This window comes from Nerophis lumbriciformis, linkage group LG34 (assembly GCF_033978685.3).
Source record: "Nerophis lumbriciformis linkage group LG34, RoL_Nlum_v2.1, whole genome shotgun sequence".
Lineage (NCBI taxonomy): Eukaryota > Metazoa > Chordata > Actinopteri > Syngnathiformes > Syngnathidae > Nerophis > Nerophis lumbriciformis.
Genome location: NC_084581.2, coordinates 3,447,501 through 3,471,623, shown reverse-complemented (window position 1 = coordinate 3,471,623; position 24,123 = coordinate 3,447,501). Strand labels below are relative to the sequence as shown.

The following is a 24,123-nucleotide window of genomic DNA, read 5'->3' as shown; positions in this document are numbered from 1 at the left end:
TATATTACAGTATATTATGTTGTAAACATGTTTTGATTGATTAAGGTTATGTGTGAGAATAAACATGTTACAACTTCCTTGACAGTATGTGTGCAATGTGCAATGTCAAACCTTGGAGGCTACTCTTACCGTAAAATAATTTATTTTGTTTCTACTTTGATACAGAATTGTATTGTGTAATCTAGACAAAAAAATAGCAAACTAAAATTTACAATGAAGGATTGCAGTAAAACAGAGGTGGACATGATGAATATTTAAATGACATAATGATAAAACATGTCAACATTTTCACTTACAGTCTTTACACAATGCAAAGTGATCAAGTGACAATTAATACGTCTATGACAACCGTTTTGAAACATGACTCTATTTTTATGTGCTTTTGTAAGTGACCTTTGATGTTGTTCTGAATCAGGCATCCATCCACTTTCTACCGCTTGAACCATCCAGGTTATTTACACAAATGATCTGACAGTTTTAAGAAAACCATTTCAGTTTCAAGAAATGAACCAAACCAATAAAGAACAACTGCAAAACTAACACAAAATGTCCAAAAATATACATATTAAAAAATATGAAATAACATTCAAAAACAAAATGTGGTAATGTTACAACGCAATGTCTTTCGGCACTTCTATGGTTGGCGTACTTGATGCTTGTGAATATGGCACCGTCCACACAAACAAAGCACAACTACAAATAACATCCATCCATCCATTTTCTACCGCTTGTCCCTTTTGGGGTCGCGGGGGGTGCTGGAGCCTATCTCAGCTGAATTCGGGCGGACTGCGAACATGTTATATATATATATATATATATACAGTATATATATATATATATATATATATATATATATATATATGTGTGTGTGTTAAAATAATAACATGTACGGTATATGTATATGTACATATACTATAAATACACATACAGTGCATCCAGAGAGTATTTGCAGTGCTTCACTTTTTCTATATTTTCTTATGTTACAACCTTATTCCAAAATGGAATAAATTGATTTTGTCCTCAAAATTCTACACACAATACTCCACATTGAGAAGTTTTTTAGAGCCTTTTGCAAATGTATTAAAAATTAAAAATCACATGTACTTAAATATTCACAGCCATTGCTCAATACTTTGTTGATGTACCTTTGGCAGCAATTACAGCCTGAAGTCTTTTTGAATACGATGCTGGCACACCTACATTTGGGTGATTTTGCCCATTCCTATTTGCAGCATCTCTCAAGCTCCATCAGGTTAATTAGTAAAGCGTCAGTGCATAGACATTTTTAGATCTCTATAGAGATGTTTTATGGGATTCAAGTCTGGGTTCTGGCTGGGTCACTTAAGGACATTCTGAAGCCATTCTTTTGATATCTTGGCTGTGTGCTTAGGATCGTTGTCTTCCTGAAAGATGAAGGATTGCTCTAGTCTGAGTTTAATAGTACTCTGGAGCAAGTTTTCATCCATGATGTTTCTGTACTGTGCTGTATTTATATTTCCCTCTATCCTGTTTATGTCTTGTCTATATCTCCAAGTTCCTGTCGCTAAAAAAACAACCCCACAGGATGATGCTGCCACCACCACGTGTTACTGTAGGGATGGTATTGACCTGGTGATGAGTGGTGCCTGGTTTCCTCCAAACATGACGCCTGGCATTCACGCCAAAGAGTTCAATTTTTGTCTCATCGGACAAGCCTATTTAGTTTCTCACGTTCTGAGATTCTATCGGGTGCATTTTGGCAGACTTGGCTTCCGTCTGGCCACTCTACTATACAGTCCTGATTGGTGGATTGCTGTAGAGATGGTTGTCCTTTTGGAGGGTTCTCCTCTCTCCATAGAGGAATGTTGTAGCTCTGAGAGTGACCATCGGGTTCTTGGTTACCTCCCTGACTAGACTAAGATGAATGCAGCAATGTACAGAGACATTCTGTATGATAACCAACGCTTCCCATCTAATCTGATGGAGCTTGAATGCTTGTTACAAAGAGGAATTGGCAAAACTGCCCAAAGATACTGTAGGTGTGCCAAGCTTGTGGCATCGTATTCCAAAATACAAGAGGCTGTAATTGCTGCCAAAAGTGCAGCAACAAAGTATTGAGCAAAGGACGTAAATATCTATGTACATGTTTTTTTTTAGTTTTTCATTTTTCATTTAAAAAAAAAAAATCACATTGTAATTATAGGGTATTGTCTGTGGAAGTTTAAGAACAAAAATTAATTTATTACATTTTTGAATAAGGCTGTAACATAACAAAATGTGGAAAAAGTGAAGCCCTGTGAATACTTTCTGGATGCACTGTAATGCTTGCTGTCAACTCTGACCTCCGGTCTGTGACTAAAAAACATCTATTTTGGGGCACAAACACAGATTTAATTTATTTTAATTAATTTCAATGGGTGGCGCTAATTTGAGATACAAGTGTTTTGAGTTATGAGCTCAGTCGTGGGACCAATTGAGCTCATAAGTTAAGGTACCACTGTATTAAATTTTTTGGGCAAGCAAGAAGTGGGTAGAGTTGTTCTGAAGTCACACAGTGGGCTTGGTGGAAGGTGTACATGGAGGAATGGTGGAGTTACTTACACCAGAAGTTCTTAACCTTTTGATCTCGGGGCACAACTTTTCCACTACAGCTGGCCTGGGACCCACTCAAATATTAATACTGAATTGGAAATCTTACTCTTAACTTTAATTGCATTCAATAATAATATTTAACATACTAACAGTTTAATTTAGTAAATCTTGCCAAATGACATGAAAGCATGCGTTAATCACAAAGACGATTATCAAGGCTTGGATCAGGCTGATTACAAAACTAAATATTAATCAAATATCTTGCAAAACAAGGGACTGATGAAAAATACATTTAGATACAAGTATGCCGTGCTAAAATAAATACATTCTAAATTAATAATAAATAATAATAATACATATGTTTCTTAACTAAACCATCAATAAAATTTAGGTGCAAATGAAAATACAGCTTCACCATTTGAGTCATAATTTTTGCGCTCAAAAAACGTGTTTATGATTTTAGCATCAGACTTCTTCTGTGTTTGAGATTGTCATTACTGCCACAAGTGGTGGAAATATGTATTACAACCGAGTACCGCTGTGGCCTATAGGAGGGTTGCATATGACGTCACATCCGTTTTTCTTCTTCATGGTTAAATTCACAAGACGGTCCAACAGCGTGAGTGTAGCATTAAAACAAGTGAGAGTGAGTGTAGAGTTTTTGCAGAAAATGCCGTATTACTGTTCTGTTTTTGGGTGTATCAGTCGTTCAAATAGAGAGAAAGGAAAGAGCTTTCATTAAGTCATGAAATAAGTTCATAAAGTTAATAAAGTCAGGGAAAAAACTAAGGTGCGTAGAAGTAAATGGCTCTTAAAAATAGCCCTTTCATCATCTTGTGGAATACAATCGGACCGCTTGTGTCTGCAGCGATAATTTTGTAAAATGTTTTTTTTAACATTTGATTTGTTTGAGAAACTTTCTGTGATGCTATCAAGTTTATTCTCTACTAGATTAGTAGTGTTTGATAGCAGCACTAAACGCAAAGAAAGGACAAGAGATTGCATTAGTTTGTGTTCTTTTGTGGTTGCTATGTCTTAATATAACTAAGAAGACCTGGTTGTGCAAATAAACTAACATGTTAAGTCCTAATAATAAATATTGTGAATGTCGGTCCAAGCTTAGACCATCACCTGAAACGTGCAAGTGCCCAATGTACCTCTACGTCACAGTGACGTGCGGTCACTGAGGCGGGGCCTCACCTGCCATCATGGAAAGAAAAAATATATAAAAAGAAAAAAAATTAATTAAATTGTTATATGTATCCAGTGATTATACTATAAGGTTATTTTCCATTTAACTTCACCAGTTTTAGATTATTTTTATTCAAAATCGCTGAATTTTCACATTTGCCGTTCAAATACTGAGAAGAGACGGTGCGGTGATCAGCAGCCAGTTGAGGCACGTCACTCAATTGTGCCTCACCATTGATTACGGACTCGGCTAACTGCTGGCCTGCTGTGCAGTGAGACCGTATTGCTATATGAATTATATTATACATTTCCATAGTTTAGTTAGCTGAGGTATATAATGTACAGTGTATTTTGTCAACAACTGTATGTGTGTAACGTATTTCTTGTGCTGAGCAATCATAAAACTGCTGCGAAGACGCACTGTGTGAGGCTCGCGTAATTCCGCCTCCTGGTGCCGGTTATTGCACCTCCGCCGCAGACTGCACCCCCCGACGGGAGCGCCACACCAACCAAAGCCCACACCCAAACCCTCCACGTGCAAGACCGAATGCACCCAAAAAAAGTCACTTAACAAGAAGCCAAAAAGTGCAAAAACAACATTGCTCGCGTCGGAGGAGCCGTGAACGACTGCAGGGACACAACATTAGGTACACCTGCAGACTGCAGCACGGATTTCATATTTCATTCATTCACAACTCCTCCAACACGAACAGCACTGTTCCCGCACTTATAAGTAAAGGTAAGACCATAATAACGTTTTTTTTATTAAATTTGCTTTTTTGTGTGCTACAGTTTGTATGTGTAAAGTTAAAGTTAAGTTAAAGTACCAATGATTGTCACACACACACTAGGTGTGGTGAAATTTGTCCTCTGCATTTGACCCATCCCCTTGCTCACCCCCTGGGATGTGAGTGGAGCAGTGGGCAGCAGCGGCACTGCGCCCGGGAATAATTGTTGGTGATTTAACCCCCAATTCCAACCCTTGATGCTGAGTGCCAAGCAGGGAAGAATGCTGCTATGAGCTTTTAAACATAACCCGTTAACTGCTGCCAATCAAATGGTGAATAAGATACTCTTTAGGGTTCATATGTTTGTAAATCTGACTGTGATGAAGTCAGTGCCTCATCAGTCATGAACCTCACCGCACGTCACTGCTAGGTCATGTGATTGTAATCCACCTATTGGACCACAGCTGAGATACTGATTTTTGGCAGCTTTTTAGGGGGCACTAAGAAACACTGATTTACACGTACTGTTGTTGGGGATGCAGTAAATACAAGGAAATATTTAAAAAGCTGTCTGTGCAAGTGTCTAGCTGCTCCATCAAAACTATAAATAAAATACAAAAAGACCAATAATGAGTATAACTCTGTTTAAGTTAGCAACATGCTCCACTTTGAATGAAATGTTAGCATGTGCACAGCATGTTGAAACCAAAGAAAGAAAGACTTTATTACATAGGCAAAGGAAAGGAGCTGTGTGGCGACCACTGGTAATACATATTTTTTATTGATGATGGATAAGTGTTTCTTACCTTTGAGACCACACCCACTTGTCCTGCAAACAACAACATTGTGATGCCATCAAGTTGATACATCATTAATAATCTAACATTAACACAATGTCTTTACCTGTTAAGCTCTTTTCACGTCCTTCATTTACATCTGAAGGACAAAAACAATCAATCAATACATTAATAATCAATCCATAAGGGGCCTTGACTGATCACCTAAAGACTGTTGCCGTGGAAACCCATCAGTCAGACGGGACTTGACTTTCTTCACCCGATTAGGGATGGAGTGAAACTTGTGATTGTCTATAAGGGGCGACATTACAGATGACATCTTCATGACATCAGGTCAGGTAAACAATCATTTGATATCTGATATGACCTTTACTCACATCTGGAATTCAAGATGGCATCTTTGGCCTGAAACACACATTGTCATTTATTGAGTATCATTAATAAACTTATTCCATTATTGACTTTGATCAAATATTTTTTATAAAATGTATTTTTGATTAAGTATTTAAACAAGTTTAATCAAGTGCTTTCTACATCTATCTTATTATTTTTGTTATATATTGGAACCTCGATTTACAAACGCCTGTTTGCGTCCTTTTCGGTTTACGAACGTTTACATCGCGCCAAATATGCCTCTGTGTGCAAACCATGTCTCGCGTACGAATGTTTCATTTATTCATTTCGCATGCTGCTTGAAGCCATAGGGAGGTGGCCATTTTGATGACATCCCTTCCTGTACACGCGGGCGCAGTCATTTTGAAGAGGCAGGGCCCCCTCCGTCCCATCCTGTACACACAGGCGCACCAATTTAGCAGATATATATATATATATATATACATACATATATACACATATACATACATATATATATTTACACACACACACACACACACACACACACACACACACACACACACACACACACACACACACACACACACACACACACACACACACACACACACACACACACACACACACACACTATAGTGTATTCTAAGTGTCCAGTTTTTTTAATTACCGGTACATTTTTTTTTACTTTTGTTGAGACTAGAATCAATTATTCATGCTTTAATTGATTCTTATGGAAAACTTTTAGATTTGCGAAACCATGTTTAAGAACCAATTCATAAATGCAGGTTCCATTGTACTTACCAAAACTGATTTCTTTTAATAAATAGTTTCATAGCATGTATTTATTATGTTCTAATGTGTTACATGATTAATTATTCATATACCTTAATGTTTAAAAAAAATATTCCATTACTTGACTTTAACGTTTTATATAATTGATGTATTACTTTACTTTAATATTTTATAAATTTGATTTATTAATAATATATCTTAATGCTTTATAGGAGTTCTCAATTGATTAGAATTATTTTGATAGTGATTTATTAATAATTATAAATATGGAGTGATTAATTGATTACTAGAATGAAAATGTATTTAATAGTACGGTAGTAGTAAGGTGGACTGTCCTATTGATAATTATGAATAATTATTGTTTTTATTATTATTTTATTTTATTTTTATGTGTACTTGTCCTGACCTTTTGTGGGATGATAGCATGGTGGGTTTCCAGAATGGTGCGTTTGATGTGATGAGCCCACATCTCCTTCTCCTCCACTGACTTGGCCTGAAACATCAGCAAATGTGTCATGTGATTGGATGAAGCCACTAAAAAGTGCTAAATAGTGCTAAATAGTGACCTGGACAGTGTGCGGTTGTTTAGGTTGCTTGTAGTGCGTCACGCTGAAGCTCAAACTGTCTTTGTTGCTCTCGATCAGCATCAATGTGGAACACTGACAACACAATCATTACAATTTTTATTATTGTTGCGTACATGCTTTGACAACACAATCATTATAATTTTTACTATTAGATGTTTATTTTAATGGTGACCGTTTGTTTTATTCTTTCAGTTGCAAGTCGGCTGGTGTCAGGAGAAGGGGGTAGCCAATAAAAATGAAATACAAAAATAAGATTCAAAGCGGTAAGTGGTGTCATACAAGTACTACGTGTTAAGTGTGTCTGTAGTATTGGCTCTAATAGTGTTTCTTTAAACTGAGCACCGTTAGCATTAACTGTTACTGTGGCAACACATCCTGCTAATAAGTTAACAAGCTTCTTTCTTGGAAAAGCAGAAAGCTTGCTTCATAGTACAGCCCTCCAAACATTTTGATGCAGGAATGTTTTTAGAGGAGTTGAACATTTTCATGTCTGACTCTAAGCCACTATAACTGGCTCCTCTCGATGTGAAGGAGCAGCGGCTCTATTCTGATCTCCTCTCAGGTGACTGTGATCCGAAACAGGTCGTTTAGGTCGAGTCCAGAAACCTTATGGAAAAATGTAATTTCGACCACTTGACTGCACCACAACGGTCTGGCACAGCAACTCTTCAATCTTGAACAAGAACTTGAGATACTTGGACTCCTCATCTAGGGAAAGACCTCGCTCTCAACCCAAAGGGGCAATCAACCCTTTTTCTGGCTGAGAACCGTTGCCTCACATTTAAAGGTTCAGAGTCTCATTCCAGAAAATGTACACTCTGCAGTGAATTGTCCCAACAAACACTGGAAGTTACAGCTTGATGAGAGGCCATCAGGATCACATCACCCACAAATACAGCAGACAAAAGATCCTAAGGTCCACAAAGTGGACACCCTCAACGCCTTGGCTGTGCTTAGAAATTCTATTCAGAAAGATTGTGAACAGAACCAGTGACAAAAGCCAACGTTTAACGTGAACAAGCTGGACTTACTGCTGACAATGCAAACCAGACTCCTACTACGGTTGTACAAACCCGGTTTCCATAGGAGTTGGGAAATTGTGTTAGATGTAAATATAAACGGAATACAATGATTTGCAAATCCTTTTCAACCCATATTCAATTGAATGCACTACAAAGACAAGATATTTGATGTTCAAACTCATAAACTTTATTTTTTTTTTGTAAATAATAATTAACTTAGAATTTCATGGCTGCAACACGTGCCAAAGTAGTTGGGAAAGGGCATGTTCACCACTGTGTTACATCACCTTTTCTTTTAACAACACTCAATAAACGATTGGGAACTGAGGAAACTAATTGTTGAAGCTTTGAAAGTGGAATTCTTTCCCATTCTTGTTTTATGTAGAGCTTCAGTCGTTCAACAGTGCGGGGTCTCCGCTGTCGTATTTTACGCTTCATAATGCGCCATACATTTTCGATGGGAGACAGGTCTGGACTGCAGGCGGTCCAGGAAAGTACCCGCACTCTTTTTTTACAAAGCCACGCTGTTGTAACACGTGCTGAATGTGGCTTGGCATTGTCTTGCTGAAATAAGCAGGGGCGTCCATGAAAAAGACGGCGCTTAGATGGCAGCATATGTTGTTCCAAAACCTGTATGTACCTTTCAGCATTAATAGTGCCTTCACAGATGTGTAAGTTACCCATGCCTTGGGCACTAATGCACCCCCATACCATCACAGATGCTGGCTTTTGAACTTTACGTCGATAACATGAAGGATGGTTCGCTTCCCCTTTGGTCCGGATGACACGATGTCAAATATTTCCAAAAACAATTTGAAATTTGGACTCGTCAGACCACGGAACACTTTTCCACTTTGCATGAGTCCATCTTAGATGATCTCGGGCCCAGAGAAGCCGGCAGCGTTTCTGGATGTTGTTGATAAATGGCTTTCGCTTTGCATAGTAGAGCTTTAACTTGCACTTACAGATGTAGCCACGACCTGTATTTCGTGACAGTGGTTTTCTGAAGTGTTCCTGAGCCCATGTGGTGATATCCTTTAGAGATTGATGTCGGTTTTTGATAAAGTGCCGTCTGAGAGATCGAAGGTCACGGTCATTCAATGTTGGTTTCCGGCCATGCAGCTTACGTGGAGTGATTTCTCCAGATTCTCTGAACATTTTGATGATATTATGGACCGTAGATGTTGAAATCCCTAAATTTCTTGCAATTGCACTTTGAGAAACGTTGTTCTTAAACTGTTTGACAAAGGGGTGTACCTCGCCCCATCCTTTCTTGTGAAAGACTGAGCATTTTTTGGGAAGCTGTTTTTATACCCAATCATGGCACCCACCTGTTCCCAATTAGCCTGCACACCTGTGGGATGTTCCAAATAAGTGTTTGATGAGCATTCCTTAACTTTATCAGTATTTAGCCACCTTTCCCAACTTCTTTGTCACGTGTTGCTGGTATCAAATTCTAAAGTTAATGATTATTTGCAAAAAAAAAAAAGTTTATCAGTTTGAACATCACATTTGTTGTCTTTGTAGCACATTCAACTAAATATGGGTTGAAAATGATTTGCATATCATTGTATTCCGTTTATATTTACATCTAACACAATTTCCCAACCCTCCAATGGGCTCACCACCCACAGCAGGGGCCATAGAGGTCGGGTGCATTGTGAGCTGGGCGGCAGCCGACGGCAGGGCACTTGGCGGTCCGATCCTCGGCTACAGAAGCTAGCTCTTGGGACGTGGAATGTCACCTCGCTGTGGGGGAAGGAGCCTGAGCTAGTGCGCGAGGTTGAGAAGTTCCGGCTAGATATAGTCGGACTCACTTCGACGCACAGCAAGGGCTCTGGAACCAGTTCTCTCGAGAGGGGCTGGACTCTCTTCCACTCTAGCGTTGCCGGCAATGAGAGGCGACGGGCTGGGGTGGCAATTCTTGTTGCCCCCCGGCTCAGAGCCTGCACGTTGGAGTTCAACCCGGTGGACGAGAGGGTAGCTTCCCTCCGCCTTCGGGTGGGGGGACGGGTGGTTTGCGCTTACGCGCCAAACCACAGCTCAGAGTACCCACCCTTTTTGGATTCGCTCGAGGGAGTACTATTCCCTCGTTCTACTGGGGGACTTCAATGCTCATGTTGGCAGCGACAGTGAAACCTGGAGAGGCGTGATTGGGAAGAATGGCCGCCCGGATCTGAACCCGAGTGGTGTTCTGTTATTGGACTTTTGTGCCCGTCACGGATTGTCCATAATGAACACCATGTTCGAACATAAGGGTGTCCATATGTGCACTTGGCACCAGGACACCCTAGGCCGCAGTTCCATGATCGACTTTGTAGTTGTGTCATCGGATTTGCGGCCTCATGTTTTGGACACTCGGGTGAAGAGAGGGGCGGAGCTTTCAACCGATCACCACCTGGTGGTGAGTTGGCTGCGATGGTGGGGGAGGATGCCGGACAGACCTGGCAGGCCCAAACGCATTGTGAGGGTTTGCTGTGAACGTCTGGCAGAGTCTCCTGTCAGAGAGAATTTCAATTCCCACCTCTGGAAGAACTTTGAACATGTCACGAGGGAGGTGCTGGACATTGAGTCCGAGTGGACCATGTTCCGCGCCTCTATTGTCGAGGCAGCTGATTGGAGCTGTGGCCGCAAGGTAGTTGGTGCCTGTCGTGGCGGTAATCCTAGAACCCGTTGGTGGACACCGGCGGTGAGGGATGCCGTCAAGCTGAAGAAGGAGTCTTATCGGGTTCTTTTGGCTCATAGGACTCCTGAGGCAGCGGACAGGTACCGACAGGCCAAGCGGTGTGCGGCTTCAGCGGTTGCGGAGGCAAAAACTCGGACATGGGAGGAGTTCGGGGAAGCCATGGAAAACGACTTCCGGACGGCTTCGAAGCGATTCTGGACCACCATCCGCCGCCTCAGGAAGGGGAAGCAGTGAACTATCAACACCGTGTATGGTGAGGATGGTGTTCTGCTGACCTCGACTGCGGATGTTGTGGATCGGTGGAGAGAATACTTCGAAGACCTCCTCAATCCCACCAACACGTCTTCCTATGAGGAAGCAGTGCCTGGGGAATCTGTGGTGGGCTCTTCTATTTCTGGGGCTGAGGTTGCCGAGGTAGTTAAAAAGCTCCTCGGTGGCAAGGCCCCGGGGGTGGATGAGATCCGCCCAGAGTTCCTTAAGGCTCTGGATGCTGTGGGGCTGTCTTGGTTGACAAGACTCTGCAGCATCGCGTGGACATCGGGGGCGGTACCTCTGGATTGGCAGACCGGGGTGGTGGTTCCTCTCTTTAAGAAGGGGAACCGGAGGGTGTGTTCTAACTATCGTGGGATCACACTCCTCAGCCTTCCCGGTAAGGTTTATTCAGGTGTACTGGAGAGGAGGCTACGCCGGATAGTCGAACCTCGGATTCAGGAGGAACAGTGTGGTTTTCGTCCTGGTCGTGGAACTGTGGACCAGCTCTATACTCTCGGCAGGGTCCTTGAGGGTGCATGGGAGTTTGCCCAACCAGTCTACATGTGTTTTGTGGACTTGGAGAAGGCATTCCACCGTGTCCCTCGGGAAGTCCTGTGGGGAGTGCTCAGAGAGTATGGGGTATCGGACTGTCTGATTTTGGCGGTCCGCTCCCTGTATGATCAGTGTCAGAGCTTGGTCCGCATTGCCGGCAGTAAGTCGGACACGTTTCCAGTGAGGGTTGGACTCCGCCAAGGCTGCCCTTTGTCACCGATTCTGTTCATAACTTTTATGGACAGAATTTCTAGGCGCAGTCAAGGCGTTGAGGGGATCTGGTTTGGTGGCTACAGGATTAGGTCTCTGCTTTTTGCAGATGATGTGGTCCTGATGGCTTCATCTGGCCAGGATCTCCAGCTCTCGCTGGATCGGTTCGCAGCCGAGTGTGAAGCGACTGGGATGAGAATCAGCACCTCCAAGTCCGAGTCCATGGTTCTCGCCCGGAAAAGGGTGGAATGCCATCTTCGGGTTGGGGAGGAGACCCTGCCCCAAGTGGAGGAGTTCAAGTACCTCGGAGTCTTGTTCACGAGTGAGGGAAGAGTGGATCGTGAGATCGACAGGCGGATCGGTGCGGCGTCTTCAGTAATGCGGACGCTGTATCGATCCGTTGTGGTGAAGAAGGAGCTGAGCCGGAAGGCAAAGCTCTCAATTTACCGGTCGATCTACGTTCCCATCCTCACCTATGGTCATGAGCTTTGGGTTATGACCGAAAGGACAAGATCACGGGTACAAGCGGCCGAAATGAGTTTCCTCCGCCGGGTGGCAGGGCTCTCCCTTAGAGATAGGGTGAGAAGCTCTGTCATCCGGGGGGAGCTCAAAGTAAAGCCGCTGCTCCTCCACATCGAGAGGAGCCAGATGAGGTGGTTCGGGCATCTGGTCAGGATGCCACCCGATCGCCTCCCTCGGGAGGTGTTTAGGGCACGTCCGACCGGTAGGAGGCCACGGGGAAGACCCAGGACACGTTGGGAAGACTATGTCTCCCGGCTGGCCTGGGAACGTCTCGGGATCCCCCGGGAGGAGCTGGACGAAGTGGCTGGGGAGAGGGAAGTCTGGGCTTCCCTGCTTAGGCTGCTGCCCCCGCGACCCGACCTCGGATAAGCGGAAGAAGATGGATGGATGGATGGATGGATGGATTTCCCAACTCATATGGAAACAGGGTTTGTACAAGGACACACATCCCCTTCTCCCACACTCCACACCTAGCACCATGAGGAACACGGTCAAATGCCTTTTCTAAGTCCACAACTTGCATGTACATGTAGACTTGTTGGGCAAACTCCTATGCACCCTCAAACACACTTGCAAGAGTATAGAGCAGAGCATGTATTAAGAATGCGTATGCACAAAAACCTGGCGTATGCCCATCTTCAAAGTTGAGATGTATCAAGAGTGACCTGAATGTGGAGATGTTTGGTGCCTCACGCCAACTTCATTGCTGGTGTATGCACATTTCTACATGGCATACAATCATCCTGGAAATTTAAGCAGAGCTGAGGACACTTGTAGAGCACAACACATGTAGGGGCCTTGCGCTGCCTGTGCCCACACAGTTGCTGACCACACTGAGGTTTCTAGATGGAGCTGGTTGACCGATCAAGACTGTGCCAGTCGACACTAAGCTAAGCCATGCCAGCCGTGTGGAACGATAATATCGGTACATTAGCCAGGTATATTAAATTCCCATACAATGCGGCTTGACAGGCCAACACTAAAGCGCAATTTGCAGTGACAGACGGTTTTCCTCCTGTAATTGGAGCTTTCGACAGCATTGCTAAAAAAGTGCAATCATATCACGAATATGAATATGTCAACTGGAAACATTTTAATTCGAACAATATACCGATCACGTGTGATGCGCAAATGCAATTAACCTACATTTCTAGCCTGGTTCAACACATTATTCTTACATTCTACACTGAACACAAATACAGACGCAAAACATTTGTTTTTGCTCCCATTTTTCAGGAGTTGAACTCAAAATGTAAAACTTACAATGGTATAAGTTTTCGATTTTGGAAGCTCGACACAAATATCCTCTGAAATATTGTTCACAAATCTGTCTAAATCTGTGTTAGTGAGCACTTCTTTTTTGCCAAGATAATCCATCTCACCTCACAGGTGTGGCATATCAAGATGCTGATTAAACAGCATGATTATTGCACAGGTGTGCCTTACGCTGCCCACAATAGTAGGACACTCTGAAATGTGCAGTTTTATTACACAGCACCATGCCACAGATGTCGCAAGTTTTGAGGGAGCGTGCAGTTGGCATGCTGACTGCAGGAATGTCCACCAGAGCTGTTGCCCATGAATAGAATGTTCATTTATTTGCCATAAGCCATCTAAGAGAATTTGGCAGTACATCCAACCGGCCTAACAACCGCAGACCATGTGTAACCACACCAGCCCAGGACCTACACATCCAGCTGGTGCACTTCCATTATTGTCTGAGACCAGCCATCTGAACAGTTACTGCAACAATTAGTTTGCATAACCAAAGAATTTCTGCACAAACTGTGAGAAACCGTCTCAGGTAAGCTCATCTGCATGCTTGTCGTACTCATCGGGGCCTCGACATGACTGATGTTTGTCGTCATAACCGACTTGAGTGGGCAAATTTTCACATTCGATGGTGTCTGGCACTTTTGAGAGGGGTTCTCTTCACGGACCGGACCCAGCGGCCACGGGCACCCACACTACAAACGAACGGCAGGAGAAACAACGGCTGCAATACCCCAGACAACCAGCACCATTCAATCAAATCAAAGCGATCGAAAAACCGCGACCAACAACCACACGCCAACAGGATCATGGAGACCAGCCAGCGCCAGCTCGCCAGTCAGCCCAAACGCCAACATGCAAACAAGAAAAACATTGCACTTTCAAGCTGAGGTTGGACTAACAGTCTTTCCCTTCTGTCCAGCACTCTGTAATAGACTTTCCCAGGAAAGGTGTGATCCCCTTTTAGTTGGAACACATTCTCTGTCAACATTCTTGAAAGGGGAGCCACCCTTCAATGTTGAAGAAACCAAAACAGTCCCAACATCCCAAAAAAGTATCTACTTATTTTCAATTTTGTCAGAGGAAAATTGGGGACATTGTTTTGACTATGTCAATAGATGTTCAACTCATGGTGTTCCAAACGAGCTCAACATTTTGATGTTGGAATGGTTTAAATGTATAGAGAAATTAGGAAATAGCTGAGAAATAAAGAGAAGAAATAGAAGATGAGGTGGCCACTTGTCCAGGGTGTACCCCGCCTTCCGCCCGAATGCAGCTGAGATAAGCTCCAGCACCCCCTGCGACCCCGAAAGGTACAAGCGGTAGAAAATGGATGGATGGAAATAGAAGAATGACATACAGGAACACTCAAATGTAGAAAAACACTACCACCGTGTTGAATGAGAAGGTGTCTCGAAACTTCAACATTCACACAGTGAGAATGTGTCAATCTTACGGGGATGTGTGCCTTGTATATGTAGTGTTCTCCACGCCGTTTGGTGATGAGCAACACTCGCTCCAACAGGAAGAGCGTTCGCTCATTTTTAACACGGTGAACTTTGAAGGTTCCCTCCAAAACCAGTTCTCCATATGTGGTCAGGTCTGGACCTTTCCAGTTCAACAGCAGCGACTGAACCTCCTGAGGGGCAAAGGTCACAAGTCAACATTTACTGATAAACACGTGTGCACATTTGTCGTGTCCACGCTGACCTGTAGTCTGACGGCGTGCTCGTGTTTGCGTTTCATGTCATTGATGTACCAGGCCACACCTGTCATGGTGCTGATGGCCTCCTCCACTACTTCGTAACCCTCCTCCTCAGGGTCAAAGTGCTTTGCAATCTCCTAAACATGATAGGCATTATCAATGGGTATCAATAATAATATAAAAAAGGTTAAGGTAAAGCAATATTAAGATGGGCTGCCCATTCACTGCTGCTTTTCAGCATGTAAAATGGTGCTTGTTTTGCAGCATAATTATCCTTTTCATCAGTAAGTGTCATCGTCATCAATAGGAGTGAATATGATCGAAGTATCATTATCATCAATAGGTGTCATATTTATCAATAAGTATCATTATCAGTATGTGTCATTGTCAATATTTATTATCAATAAGTGTGAGTATCATGAATATCATGAATAATCATTATGGGTTGTATGGGTTATACTTGTATAGCGCTTTTCTACCTTCAAGGTACTCAAAGCGCTTTGACACCATTTCCACATCCACCCATTCACACACACATTAACACACTAACGGCAGGCCCTAACCCTGACCCATCAGGAGCAAGGGTGAAGTCCCCATTATTATCAATAAGGGTTATTGTAATCAATCATTATCAATTAGTGTCATCATTTTCAATAATAGTGATTATTATGCATAACTGTCAGTATTATCAATAACTTGTAAGTATGAATATTATCAATAAGTGTGATTGTCATCAATAATCATTATCAAAAGGGTCATCATTATCAAAAAGTATGGTCATTATCAAAATGATCATTTAATCAATAAGTGTCATTATCAGGAATGTAACAATAGGAAAATCTCACAGTACAATAATGTCACGGTATTACGGCCACGGTACGATATTATTGTGGTATAAGAAGATGGATTGATGGATGGATGTCCTAAAATTATGTGGCAGGAATGTTAAAGATAAACACACTTACTGTAATTGAACACAAACATAATGCTCAAACGTTCTAATCATGTGTTTTATTATGCTAACATGTATTTTTAAGTGCAAAGAAGAGTGTTGCAACATCGACTGTTACAAGCAAATAATTAAAACAAAAACTTATAGTATCTTTAAAGTGATATAGTAAACATCCAGTGTAACAAGTGTAAAACAATACTGCACACTTTATTGTCTTTCAACTTTTACTTCCTGAGAAGCAGTGTCCTCGACAGTGGACATTTTTAATATCATTTTGGAAAATACTGAGTGTCAGAAAAGTTAACTGACTACTTTTAATAATGTAAATACCTCACAAATTGATGTTTAGTTTCGCTGGCATCAAATATGTTTTCTGGAGGATGGTTTATCAAGTAGCTTTTCATATTACTCGTTTTACCGGCTGTGTGCAGTGTCTGCGCTCCCACCGATTGCTTTACCTCCGCGGCGGTGCGCTCTGACCTGCTCTGTGTTGGCTTGGAAACGCGCATGACGATTGTGGCGCACTTTGCTTTGCAGCACGCAGAGTTCATTACCTCCACAAAAGAGGGTATGTTTTTGCCAGTTTGTCTGTTTGTTAGAAACATAACTAAAAAATGTTATGGACTGATTTTGATGACATGTCTGAATAAAACAATTCCTTTTATCTACTACTAAGAATACTTCCTCTTTATATCCCCTTTACTACATACAATGCCCCCACCCTGCGCTGCCCAGAGGATTTTGGGAGATATAGTTTATTTTCAGACCGGCCAATGCAAAAGTGCCCCAAAAAAATTAACTCACCAAGTTTCCGTTTGATACCTCACAGAATTATTGTGAGGGTTATAAAACCGCGATACTGCGGTATTTACAATTTACCGTATTTACCGTTACATACCTAGTGATCATTATCAAAAATTATCATCATCAATAAGTGTCATCTTTATCATTAGGTATCATCATCATCAGTAAGTGTCATTGTCGATAAACATTATCAGTGAGTGTGAATATCATGAATAATAATTATCAAAGTGTCATTATCAATAAGACTGAATAAAAATGATCATTATAATCAATCTGTGTCATCTTTATCAATATATATCATTATCAGTGTCATTGTCAATAATCATTATCAATGTGTTAATATCATGAACTTATTGATATTTCTCAATAAGTGTGACTGTCATGAATAATCATCAGTACGTGTTATTTTTATCAATAAGCATGATTACTATCAACAATGATCATCTTTATCAATAGGTATCATCACTATCAGTAGGTATTATTGTTAATAATCTATATGAATAAGTGTGGAAATAATGAATAATCATTATTACCAATAAGTATGAGTATTGTTAATATAGTTGGAAGTAGTAATAAGTGGGCGAAGTGGACAGTGAATTATGGGCGGGGCACCTGAAGCAGCAAGTGGTACTTGAGAATTCTTTGGACAGGTTTAAGTAGGTAAGAACCCAAAGGCAGCGAGCGCTTTAGAGTATTCTGGCGGCTCTGAAAGAAGATGGCCAGAGACGAGTCCTGCATGCACTCGGTCAGCGCCAGTACAGAACTGCAACAAAACCACATCAAGGTCTAAAAAAAAAACAGTTCTGTGGACTGGGTTGATGTGTTCAATGTGGACCTTACTTTGGGTAGTTGGTGCAGTACTGAGTGTAGATGTCAAAGTACTGGCTCTGAAAAACAAACATATTTTCAGAACCAGAACAAGTTCACACTGATAGACAGGACTCTTCCTCACCTTCATCACAAAGCACCTGGCTACAGCTACCGCGTCACGCTCGCACAGGTCCAGATCCTGGAGCAGCTCGCTGCCGGACCACAACAGAACCAAGGTGCAGCCAAGCATGTTTAATCAAAGTGTTTTGCTTTAATACTTAAATACTTTACAAAAACAAAAACTCTCCACAAAGTGTATTCCTTCCCATAAAGTACATTCATTGATTATTTACATTACATTAGGCCACATTTGTCAAACTCATGGCCTCGGGACCAAATCTGGCCCCGTTACATCGTTTTATGTGGCCCGCGAAAGCCTGGAAATAATGTGCATAAATAAAGCACTTCGTCTTTCTATCTAAACAAATCTTGAAAATTGCATGTACATCAAAAAAAGTAATGTATTTTTTATCTTTATTATTATTTGATCATGCAAAAACATATTAACTTATGTTTCAAAAAATAATTGTCAAAATAAAAATAAATAAATGTCTGCTTATGATTTCAAAGCAAGTTATCCATCCCGTTGTCCATAAGGAACAATTCAAATTAATAGATAATTGTGTTTTAAAATCATTAGGCAATTATACAAAACCAGTGTCTTTGGCATGTTGTGTAAATCGTAAATAAAAACAGAATCCAATTATTTGCAAATCCTATTCAACCTATGTTCAATTAAATAGACTGCAAAGACAAGATACTTAACGTTCGAACTGAGAAATGTTATTTTTTTGCAAATTTTAGCTCATTTGAAATTTGATGCCTGCAACATGTTTTAAAAAAGCTGGCACAACTGGCAAAAAAAGACTACGAAGGTGAGGAATGCTCATCAATCACTTATTTGGAACATCCCACAGGTGACCAGTCTAATTGGGAACAGGTTGATGCCATGATTGGGTATAAAAGCAGCTCCATGAAATGCTCAGTCATTAACAAACAAGGATGGGGCATGAACAAATGTGTGAGCAAATTGTCGAACAGTTTAAGAACAACATTTCTCAACGAGATATTGCAAGGAATTTAGGGATTTCACCATCTATGCTCCGTAATATCATCAAAAGGTTCAGAGAATCTGGAGAAATCACTGCACAGACGCGTAATAAACATTGAATGCCCAAAACCTTTGATCCCTCAGGCGGTACTGCATCAAAAACCGACATTAGTGTGTAAAGAATATCACCACTTGGGCTCAGGACCACTTCTGAAAACCACTGTCAGTAACTACAGTTCGTCGCTACACCTGTAAGTGCAAGTTAAAACTCTACTATGCAAAGCCAAATTCAATTATCAACAACAACCAGAAACGCCGCCGGCTTTGCTGGGCCCAAGCTCATCTAAGATGGACTGATGCAAAGTGTAAAAGTGATCTGTGGTCTGACGAGTCCACATTGCAAATGGTTTTTGGAAACTGTGGAAGTTGTGTCCTCCGGACCAAAGAGGAAAAGAACCATCCAGATTGTGACAGGCAAAGTTCAAAAGCCAGCATCTGTGATGGTATGGGAGTGTATTAGTGCCCAAGGCATGGGTAACTTACACATCTGTGAAGGCACTATTAATGCTGAAAGGTATATACAGGTTTTGGAGCAACAGATGTTGCCATCCAAGCAATGTCTTTTTCATGGATGCCCGTGCCTATTTCAGCAAGACAATGCACATTCTGCACGTATTACAACAGCGTGGCTTCGTAGTAAAAGAGTGCGGGTTCTAGACTGGCCTGCCTGTAGTCCAGACCTGTCTCCTATTGAAAATGTGTGGCGCATTATGAAGCGTAAAATACGACAACGGAGACACCGGACTGTTGAACAACTTAAGCTGTACATCAAGCAAGAATGGGAAATAATTCCACCTGAAAAGCTTCAAAAATTGGTTTCCTCAGTTCCCAAACGTTTACTGATTGTTGTTAAAAGGAAAGGCCATGTAACACAGTGATAAAAATGCCCCTGTGCCAACTTTATTGCAATGTGTTGCTGCCATTAAATTCTAAGTTAATGATTATTTGCAAAAAAAAATTAAGTTTCTCAGTTCGAACATTAAATATCTTGTCTTTGCAGTATATTCGATTGAATATAAGTTGAAAAGGATTTGCAAACCATTTTATTCTGTTTTTATTTACACAAAGTGCCAACTTCACTGGTATTGGGTTTTGTACATTGAAACTCTTATATATTAATCTGAGGGCAGCCATTACTGCAATGGGGATTAGTTTGACACCCCTGCATTAGGTAAGCCATAAATATTTTTTTTAAATGTGTTTTTAAAAATTTGGTGATAAAGAAAGGTAACACTTAACCTCACAGGGGATATATGTGCTGCCATCTCCTGCCGATCATGCTCCAAAAAACATTGAATGTTGTTATTTTCTTTTACAATTAGAGTTTGAGGTGTGTGCAACAAGCTCTCGTTTTTAGTCAACACACAGTGCCGAGCAGCAAACTGATTTACTGGTACAAAGTTAGCATCAATATTATATATGCTATAATAAAGAGTTTGGTAAATATATGCCTGAACTGATAACACATTTTTGGGTGTAGTAATAGATGATCAAATTAATTGGAAATATCATTTAAAAAATATACAACATAAAGTAGCAAAAAACACATCAATGATGAATAAAGCTAAACAAACTAAATTCCAACATTAAGGGAAGGCAGAACAATATATGTAAATAAACCAGGGGTGTACAAAGTGCAGCCTGTGATACATTGTAGTACCACAACAATTGATAAATACAAAAAAATGATACAATGTAACGAGAAAAATATGTTCATACTAATATATCAAAGGCAGTGGGCATGGTCTCTCTAAGGAATGGGTCGTCGTGGGCGATGCTTTGGTCTCACCAACATCGAACCCCCGCACACTTTCTCTTCTTGAAAGTGCCACGGTCCTCTTAATATTAGCAACTTGCACATTTTGTAGATCTCGGCCCATAGGTATTAGTTGGATATATTAAAGTACGACCACATCGCAGAACTGCTGCCTCCGCTCCACTTCAATGAAGATTAGTTTGACACCCCTGCATTAGGTAAACCACAAATATTTGTTTTAAAAAATATTGTGATAAAGGAAGTTAACACTTAACCTTACAGGTGATACTGTATATGTGCTGCCATCTCCTGCCGATCATGCTCCACAAAACAATGACCATGTTATTTTCTTTTACAATTAGAGTTTGAGGTGTGCGCAACAAGCTCTCATCGTTAGTCAGCACACAGTGCCGAGCAGCAGACTGATCTATTGGTACAAAATCTTTTTTTTCGGTGCATCACTAGTCCATAGTACATAAATCTGCATCTGCATCTGTACTGTAAAGTTCAAATTTGAATGACAATAAAAAGGAAGTCTAAGTCTAAGTCTAAATAATAGGCGTTAAATTCAATTACTTGAATTATTTTTTCTGTAAAAGACCCTGATTTTAAGGTGTATCTGCTTTTTTTGCCATGGTGGTGCGCAACGATCAAACCATGGGTAACACTGTTAGCATGCTAGCACCTAGCATGACAGCACGAAGTACAGGAACTACAAAATGTCTTGAATGATATGAGCTTTTAGACTACATGGTATGGAATAGGAATTTGGGAGACATTATCAATTATATTTGGATTTTGACAAGTCAGCTGAGCAAACAGGAATTTTTAACCTTTGTTTCCTCACCTGTTGAACTCATAAATGTCCTCAATGTTGCCGAAGAGGAAACACACCTGCTCCGGACGGATGGCCAGGTCTACCTGGTCGATGATGTGGGCCAGGTAGTCCTGACAAGACAGGATTGCATTGTGGGTATTCTCTTACATAACAAATGTCTTGTGCAGGGGAGCAGATGGGGCAGAGTCAGCATTTAACTGACCCTTGTTATTCCAAATTTTACAATTTTAACTGATCAATTAATCAATCAATCAATCAATAAATGTCATCTCTCACCTCCACAATCATGCGTAGATCTCTCACATAGGCCCTCTCAGTCTCGATGATCTCCATGACAACACGGTTCAGGTAGGTGGTCTGGGCGTTGGGCGCCATGTTTTCGGTCATGTGAGGTGAGGAGTCGTCGTCCCGGCGAGGAAGGCAGAAGCCCCGCCTATTCTAGTCACATTTTGGGTTTGTCCACACCTGCACGTAACCTGCTCCTTCTTCTACTTCGTCAGGCCGTGGATTCAAGCTGCGGTCAGATAAGAACCTGGAGGAGCCCCCTCGTGTCAGGAAGATGTGAACCCCAAGATGGAGTTCAGGCTAGTGGGGCGCTGTACAGACAAGTAATGGGAGGGTGTGTGGAGAATGGAGCATGGTCATTACTGCCGGTGAGGAATGATGACAAGTAAAATCAGAACATGACTATGTCACTGCAAATTAACCAATCACAGGGCTCAATCAGAGTGCTAACAGCAAAGTACAAGCATTTATAAAGCTTGCGTACATTCAAAACAGTTGTTTTCCACGCCAAGTACTGTATGTTTTATAAAAAAACGACCTGGTTTGAGAATGTGCCCACCAGTCTACAAGCTTTGAACCGTCTGTATACACCTTTTGTGGACATGCAGATAAAACATATGTTAAGTGAAGTGAGTTAATTGCTGCTTCTTGTTATGTAACACACCTAATGAACCACGGTTTCCATGGTGACTAAGAGTCTGGTCATATGACCTGAGATTATCTCCTACTGCAAGATACTGTCTCTGTCTCTCTCACAAACACACGCTAACACACAAACATGACCAATATCTAATCAATCAATAGCTAACATTGGGCATTGAGGTGGTTAGAGGTGTGAGAAGTACAAATTCAAAAAAGGCTTTTCAATGAATATCATTACACACAAGCCTTTGCAGTAGGGCTGAGCTGATCCATGGGCTGTTCTTCAGAACCGGACCACATGCAGTAATGTAGGACCAGAGCAGACACACAAAGACCAAAAGAAAACAAGTCAAGACTTGATGTTTTCGTACCTGTCAGCAGATCAGATGAGGCTCAGGATACAGACTGACGACTACCTGCACCCCTGAGCAGTGGGGGTGGGGCTTAATCCAATTAGACTAAATGATTCTGTATCGCCACCTGCAGGAAATCTACTTCCTGCCACAAAAAGTACAGAAGTGCTACTAAAAGTGTGGAATTTTGTGAACCAGACTAAAGTCACACAAGTGTTATGATTAACATGGTTTGCCTTGGTGGAAGTCTTCCTTCAGGGGCGTCAAGGTGTTTACCAGGGTGCAAAACACGGGGGATCTGGGGTTTTGTTTAGATTTGAAAATGTTTCCTTTTATAAAATGTATCCATTCATCAAGGGGGAGATTGCGGGTGTGGGGACGACAAAAACTCCTTACAGGGAGTCTCAAGTCTACCCAGGGCCTTGCCTCCTTTTGGCTGGGCATGCCTGGAACACTTCACCAGGAGGCATCTGGACTAGATGCCTCAGCAACCTCCAATGGCCCCTCTGGATGTTACATAGCAGTGGTTTTACTAAGAGCTTCTAAACCGGTTTCTAAATGAGAGTACAAACACCCTACAGAAAAAACTTATTTGGGCCCTTGTATCTGCCATCTTGCTCTTATGATGGTGACCATAGGTGAAGGTCGGAACGTAGTCAAATGAACTGGTAAATCAGCTCTCTCTTCACCACAATGTCCCGGTACAATGCTCGCATTACAGCAGACTTTGCTGTCGATGAATATTAAGATTTCAGTTCAATAGCAAGGTTGCTTTAATCAAATGATGAAGTCGGGCATGACTTACAAAAATACAAAATGGTTCATTCCACCTAGCAATTGCTGTTGTGGGGAAAAAAAATCATATTTTAGTAATCTCATGTCTAACACCAATTTTAGTCTAAGTAACAGTCTTATGTGCCTTATTGCTTCGCCTTAACTGCCTGGGCCTGTCTTATGTCTAAAAGATAAGACTATTTTATGTATATTCCCCTGCTGCATTCCTCGTGCCCTGCAGAGATCTCTCCGCTTGATTCTTCTCAAATATTTCCCCCACCTTCCAAAAATATAAAACAAAGACTGTTGTGGTGGCAAAAATCATTAATTTTTATTGTATTTGTCTTTTGGCCAAAGGTTACTCTCCAATTGGGTTTCTTTTGTGATTGAGATATTAGGTTATATTACATTATATTATATTATACAATATTTTATATTGTATTAAAAAAGTATTCACATCGCTTCACATTTTGTTACATTACAACCTTATTTTAAAA

General features: G+C 41.3%; 1 protein-coding gene across 5 annotated transcripts in view; it reads right to left on the bottom strand.

Moving 5' to 3' along the window:
* The window catches only part of LOC133576133 (pleckstrin homology domain-containing family G member 3-like), a 40,005-nt gene that overhangs the window by 6,112 nt on the left and 9,770 nt on the right, over window positions 1-24,123 (bottom strand). For 4 of the 5 annotated variants that reach the window (XM_072912230.1, XM_072912227.1, XM_072912228.1 and 1 more), the window contains 13 exons: window positions 21,849-22,168; window positions 21,582-21,682; window positions 17,950-18,019; window positions 17,838-17,884; window positions 17,610-17,760; window positions 15,247-15,378; window positions 14,993-15,175; window positions 7,000-7,092; window positions 6,840-6,926; window positions 5,665-5,692; window positions 5,492-5,578; window positions 5,394-5,426; window positions 5,297-5,319 (listed from right to left, as the gene is read on the bottom strand). In XM_072912230.1, the coding sequence (XP_072768331.1) occupies window positions 5,297-5,319; window positions 5,394-5,426; window positions 5,492-5,578; window positions 5,665-5,692; window positions 6,840-6,926; window positions 7,000-7,092; window positions 14,993-15,175; window positions 15,247-15,378; window positions 17,610-17,760; window positions 17,838-17,884; window positions 17,950-18,019; window positions 21,582-21,682; window positions 21,849-21,959 (1,146 nt within the window). In that variant the 5' untranslated portion in view covers window positions 21,960-22,168. Of the gene's footprint in view, window positions 1-5,296; window positions 5,320-5,393; window positions 5,427-5,491; window positions 5,579-5,664; window positions 5,693-6,839; window positions 6,927-6,999; window positions 7,093-14,992; window positions 15,176-15,246; window positions 15,379-17,609; window positions 17,761-17,837; window positions 17,885-17,949; window positions 18,020-21,581; window positions 21,683-21,848; window positions 22,169-22,870; window positions 22,917-24,123 lie in introns of those variants that run through there. The other variant, XM_072912231.1, reaches the window with a different exon arrangement.